This window comes from Populus nigra, chromosome 9, assembly GCF_951802175.1.
Source record: "Populus nigra chromosome 9, ddPopNigr1.1, whole genome shotgun sequence".
Classification (NCBI taxonomy): domain Eukaryota; kingdom Viridiplantae; phylum Streptophyta; class Magnoliopsida; order Malpighiales; family Salicaceae; genus Populus; species Populus nigra.
The window spans coordinates 7,200,550-7,207,322 of NC_084860.1; the positions used below are offsets into that span (position 1 = coordinate 7,200,550).

At 33.1% G+C, this 6,773-nt stretch overlaps 1 protein-coding gene across 1 annotated transcript; it reads right to left on the minus strand.

The window, feature by feature from the left end:
- Positions 1–3,180: 3,180 nt before the first annotated feature.
- On the minus strand, positions 3,181–6,470 carry LOC133702653 (small ribosomal subunit protein uS11z-like). The gene is made up of 6 exons (XM_062126958.1): positions 6,279–6,470; positions 5,585–5,704; positions 5,448–5,493; positions 5,080–5,165; positions 4,022–4,151; positions 3,181–3,459 (listed from the first exon to the last, which is right to left on the minus strand). The coding sequence occupies exons 1-6, from the start codon at positions 6,279–6,281 to the stop codon at positions 3,392–3,394; spliced, it is 453 nt and encodes a 150-aa protein (XP_061982942.1). The 5' UTR covers positions 6,282–6,470; the 3' UTR covers positions 3,181–3,391.
- Between the last annotated feature and the right edge of the window lie 303 nt (positions 6,471–6,773).

Here is a 6,773-nt window from a genome sequence, read left to right on the forward strand (position 1 = left end):
TAATCTCTTCATGAAAGATATAGGAGAAACAATCTATATGCTAGGAATAAATATTTATAAAGATAGATCTAAAAGGTTGTTTGGATTATCCCAATCAGATACATAGACTAAATGTTAAAATAGTTTAGCTTAGAAGAATTTAAAAGAGGATACTTATTTGCAAAGAATACGTCTCTTCAAATATATATGTTTGAAGACTCAGATTGAAAGAGAGGGTGGAAAGGATACCCTATGATTTGGTTATAGGATCCATTATATATGTAATGTTTTTTCAGCATAACGAGTATATATCAATTTAACCCATGTGGGGTTTACTAAAAAATAGTTAAAAACATTCTTAAGCACTTTAAAAGAATTAAAAATATCCTTTTGATCTATGAAGAAGATGAACTAGTAGTTCATCGTTATTTATAAGCTAGTTTTCAATCAAATATTAATGATAGTAAATCCCTGTCAAAAAATATTTCTACTCTAAATGGTGGTAATGTGAGTTGAAAAGGTTCTAAATAAGAGATCATAATAGATTCTACAACTAAAGGTGAATACACCTCTCCATGTGATGCACCAAAATAAGCTATTTAGACTAAGAAGTTCATCACTGAACTAGATGTAGTTTCTAGCATTGTTGATCTCGTACTTTGCATAACGACTCAATAAATACCTTATTTTATGCCTGAAATCATCCTCTTTTTTATTGTATTATTATTATCAATTGAAAGATGCATCACTCAAACTCTTATGAAACAAAAGTTTCTCATCATATACCACCCTAGCTATTTTATTGGATTAGATGCACAAATGAGTCATTGACATTAGGTGTCTTTGTACTTGGTAAATTCTAAAACTTTGGATTTTTATAAAATTACTACATTATGTATAAGACATATGAGTGGCATTCATCAGGCTATTTAAATGTGTTCCCTCTCTATCATTCTCTAGCATTTCTTAGGCCCCGTTTGTTTGCAGGAAAGTAGTTTTCTTTTGGAAAGTGAATTCCGGGGAAAGTGAATTCCGGGAAAGTATTTTCCGATGTTTGGTAGTGTAATGGAAAATAAGTTGGAAAACACTTTCCAGTGTTTGGTTATGTTATGAAAAATGAGCTGGAAAATAACTTATTAATGTTTTATTTTTTCAAGTTTATTAAAATAATAAGGAACAAATCTTACAAATTAAAAAGTTTAATGAGAATGAAATTGAAAAAAAATATAATTTCATAAATTATCTCAAATAAAATAAATAATAATCAAAATAATAGAGATCAAATCTAAAAAATTAAAAAAAATAAAAGGTGAAGAAATTAAAATAATAATAATTAACATTTCATAAATTATTTCAAATAAAATAATTAAAAATCAAAAGAATGAGGACCAAATTTGATAGATAAAAAATTTCAATAAAAAAATGATAAGGAAAAAGCAAATAGCAATTATAAAAATAAGGACCAAAATTAATATAAAAATTAAATTTTAAGAGATGAAATTGAAAAATAAATATTCAAAACAAATTATATATAGCAATCAAAAGTTTGAGGATCAAATTTGATATAATCAGCAAATAATGATGAATTTATTTTATTATAATATATATTCATACATAGCTTATTTTATAAAATATAACTATATATGTCATATCATATTATATAGAAATAAGCTTGCGAAATATTTTTTAAGTAAAACCTATTACTATATTTTTTTCAATTTTAAAAGCTTAAAATAAGTTTTTTTTTCAAATTTATCCATATGTAACAAATATAATTAAATACTAATCATGAATTAATCAAAACAAAATAAAACAAGTACATCTACAAATATAGCAAAATAAAATAATAATTGTGGCAAAAAAATGTGTACAATGAAAGAAAAGGAAAGTGTTTTTTGGTTCTTATCAAAAGAAAAACACTTTTCTTTGTTGAAGTTGTGTTTCCTTTATTGACCGGAATTAAGTTTCCGTTGACTAGTTTTTCATGTTGTTGCCAAACATGAAAAAACAAGAAAAGTGAATTGTGAATTCCTGCAATCAAACACGGCCTTAATGGGAAACAACTTGTTCGATCCAAATTCCTCAATTAATTGTATTTTTAGAGTTTCCATGATGGTGATATTAATTGTAGGAGATGTTTGTGTTTGCTTATGGAAACACCATGTATGGAAAAGAAACTACAAATCAGAAGCAAAACCTAATCCTCCTAGTTGGTCGTTTGAGAGTGTAATTATGGTTATTTTTTAAAGTGTTTTATTTCAAAATGCATCAAAATAATTTTTTTTATTTTTTTAAAATTAACGTATCAAAACGATTCAAATCCTAAAAAATTTACTATTTAAAAAAACAGAGGTTGCTGATGGTATTTTTATACAAGTAGATACTGTGGATAGAAGAAAGACTGCTCCGTCATTTGTGTCATCACTCGTGCATTTGTGCATTTGGAAGAGGAAAGAAAGATGACATTTCTACCGAATGTTGGGCTTAAGCCTGAGCCCCGCTAGAAAGATGATATTACTTAATACCCTAAAATTAGTTTCCTTCCAAACCAGAATCGCATTGCTTCGATTTATAGTCAGACGCCAGCTTACACACCGTGCATGGTAACTTGCTCCTGTTAGCGCACACATTACCAGGTAGAATCCGATTGCTTCCGTTGCTTGGTCATTGAGCAACTAGGAGCACCTAGTTCCAAATGCCAACCCCCTTTACCATGTCTACAATTTACAGAAGTCCTGGCAAGCTCAGGCAGGTGTGTACAGGTTAACACGAACCGTCCAGTTTCACCACATTTCCAATCCAACACTGTAAATCAGATTTGACAATTATATCCTCCGTATTTACTGCTTCCAGCTTCCAATGCATACACTCCATCTTTCAACATCCATGATAAACTTTTTTCTCAACCAAACTCGTCCTTGGGAATGATATGTGGCTTCGTTGAACAACTATCACAGAGCATCACTACAATTGCAGGTTATTGCAGACGACTAAATTTGATTTGAAAGACTGATACATGACAATAAGGCCAGAACACTTCAACCAGTCAAGGCACCAGAATAACCCTACTCTGGCACCCATCTCGTCCGAGGTCTGCCACCATCATCACAATCAATGTATTAAGTAGCGGAAATAGGCTGCCGACAAATGCTATTGCTAATGGCAGGAAGAAAAGTACTGTTTTAACGAAGCTACAACAGATCACTATTAATAGACCATACATAGCATTTCATATCTACCAAAGCAAAATTTCAAGTACTTCACAACCTCTTGTTTCTACATGAGTTCAACATGAATCATTGCAAAGGTGACTGCGAAAATCTAAACAGCAATTCTGAACTGCAAGGTAACTCTACTAAAATCGAAGAAAGAAGTCTCCATTTTGAACCAAATAAAAACAGATCCTTCAAGATCACAGCCTTCTCCCTCTTCTACCACCCTTTCTACGAGTGCTATCTGTTGGAATTGGAGTAACATCTTCTGAAACATCAAAACAAGCCAAAAAGAAAAAATAATATTAGTACTTATATATCCCATGGCTAACATATCTGAAAAATTAACATGCGAAAACAAAACCCATGTCAAACACAAATTGCTACTCTAAGCAACTAGTTCACTCTAGAAATTGAAAAACAACAAAAACCACAAGTTCGCAAAACCCATGTCAAACACAAATTGCTACTCTAAGCAACTAGTTCACTCTAGAAATTGAAAAACAACAAAAACCACAAGTTCGATTAACTAAAAGGTTAATTGAGGGGGAATCTGAAGGAGAAAACGAAATCTTATAGTAAAGAAGCCTTCATTTAAAGCAAGCAGCTTATAAATTGAAACGTAAAAAATTGGTTTAGGAGACATGCACAAGGGCCAAAATCCACCAGAGAAATTTATCACAGAAAATGATTTGCCAATAAGCACAATCTAGGTGGATGGACCAATAAACCCAGGATTTGCAACAAAAACAACCAAAGAGGAACAAAACTGATTGATACATTTATAGATAATCTTGCACAATTCAAAGTCAAACACAGGAAAGACTTGCCTATGCGGCCAATTCTCATTCCAGAACGGGCAAGGGCACGCAGGGCAGACTGTGCACCTGGACCAGGTGTCTTTGTCTTGTTCCCACCAGTAGCACGAAGCTTAATATGAAGGGCAGTGATACCAAGTTCCTGCTTGATAGGAATGAAAAACTGGATAGGTAATTTTGCAGTTCTACTTATGGTGCTTCACTATTTAAAAAATTCTAATGCTAAATAAAATTGTTTGATTGTGCAAGTTAACAAAGATAATGTCAGATTTGAATATCTCAAAAGGAAATAAAGCCAAAAGGTTTTCCATAAATCACCACTTAAGTGATTGAAGGCAGGCTCCAAAATGAGATCATGTATTTAATATTTAAATGAGAACAAAGTGAAGTGCTTGCCAGGTTTATGTTAAGACTGGATCCATACTGTAATTACTCAAGCAATTACAAAGGGCATCTCAAATTCTGGGCCACTCATGTAATATACAGCAAGGGCACTGCTAAACCAATAAGATACTAGCCTCGAGTGCCTCTTGGCACTGGTGAGTCAGTTTCCTAGGCACTAAAAGTCACCTCAAAGTTAGGGCACTGCAAGATTGTATGGCTTCCGATTCAATGGCATCTTCTCTTATGATCTTTCTAGTTAGCGCATAGTGGCTTAATTCGTATCCAATGAGAAAAATCGGTCATTCACAACCACTGATGAAGGATTTCTCGAATTAAGTACGGTAGAAAAGCGTGGTAAAGAGAACCTCAAGGCTGCTAGCAAGGGTTAAGGAGAGGCTCTCTTAATAAGAGCCTTTTCTTAACCTCTCCTTATGCCTTATTTCTGAGGTTATGAGCCTCTTTTCCCTGCAGCTAAACAACGGTAAGAGAGGCAAACCTTAGCTAAGCTCCCGGCGAGCTTCTTTCTTTGCCGATACCTCACTAATAGCTTACCATCACATAAGCAATAAGTGAAGCACCAAGCTTGATTTTGGCTACAGGAGTCAATATACCAAAAATGAAAGCAATCTCCTCTAACCTATAATGAATACATTATAAGAATAACATTTTTTACAAAAGATTAAGACCTTGCATCTCTGTGAAACATCCTGCGCAGCAAGCATGGCAGCATATGGTGAAGACTCATCTCTATCAGCTTTCACCTTCATTCCACCTGTAAAAAAATGATTATCAACTTTGTTATGCATATAATTAGAGTTTATTGATTCATGTGCATGCAAGTATTTCTCAAAACCTATAAGGAATAAAGCCATACTTATCAAATATACACAAAGCCACAACTCTGTACAAAAGAAAACATGAAAGTAGCAGATCAAGCTACAAGGGTCACTCATATAAAACTACATCAATTTTAACTACCCTACACTTGCACAATATACAGCATCTCATATAGGTGGAACTCCTGATAATTAATATAAGAAAAGGCATCACTTACCAGTTATGCGGACAAGGGTTTCTCTTCCAGAGAGATCAGTCACATGCTGCAGTTGAAACAATCAATCAAAGTAAATAACAAAACTGAACATCAACTAATGCCACTCGACAAAGTATCAAGAAACCTCTGTTACTCACAATGAATGTGTCATTAAAAGATGCGAAGATGTGAGCAACCCCAAAAGCATGCTCCCCTTCCCTCACGGTGGGTCCAAGGGTCACATTTTCTTCCTTTGGTTCTCTAGTCCTTCTCTTTGACTACAAATCCCTCATACCATAACATAAAAAGCCAAGTACATTAGAATTCGAGACATCTTCCAAATGCTAAGCAAAGCTTACTGTCTGTCTAAACAAACCACAGCAATTAACATACTGTAATGTTCAAACATCAGACCATAATGCAAAAAAAAAAAAAACTATAACTGCAAACTTCTTTAGAATAACACAACATGCCGAAATATATTCAACTCTGCCCCCTTAATAAAACAGGCTGTTAATTAACCAACATCATACATTTTTCTCAATTTTTTCTTCCCAGGATAAGTTTTAAGTACAAAAAAAAAAACGTTAGTCGTTCAAATTCTCCCTCACCAAGGTTCAATCTTTAAACTCCTAAAAGCAAACAAAATCAATAATTACATGCTACTTGACAGTGATTCTACAACAAAAGGGGTATCGTAAAATTTGAGTTCCTCAACAAAATAAATCTCTCAAATCAAGATAACTAAATACCCTGATCTTTTCATAAATCAATGTGTGGATTAATGGTTAACAAGAACAGTACTATCTGAACATCATAAAACGAATCAAGGAAAAAGAAGGATCGGCTTACCATGGCTGCGAAGAAGTGAGATTGAGATTGGTTTCTGCGGAGGCTGTGTGTTTGGTGAAATGCGAAAAGAAAGCACCTATAGTGAATCGGCTGCGATTATATGAGACGTGGACGGGTTAGGGTATGACTCCTGCGTGAGACTGTTTTAAGTTTTGGAGTTTCCATTGAAGCCCTATAATTTTAGGTTGATAGTAAAAGGGGTACCTATGAATCGTCTTATTTCTTTTGTTGTCATGCTGCTCTCTATTTTTTTTATTTTATTAGAAAAGGTACAAAAATATTCCATTAAAAGTAGAGATGCCCAAAAAATAAACAACTAATTAAATAAAATAACAAGAAAAACTAAATTAATTAATTAAAAAATCACAAAAAATTCCAATTTGGTTTGGTTTTGATTTTTAAAATCTGAAATCGATTGAATCGAACCAGTTCAACCAAGCCAACACTTAAAAAAAAACAAGTATAAATAGGATTTTTTTTTCTAATCCTAACCCT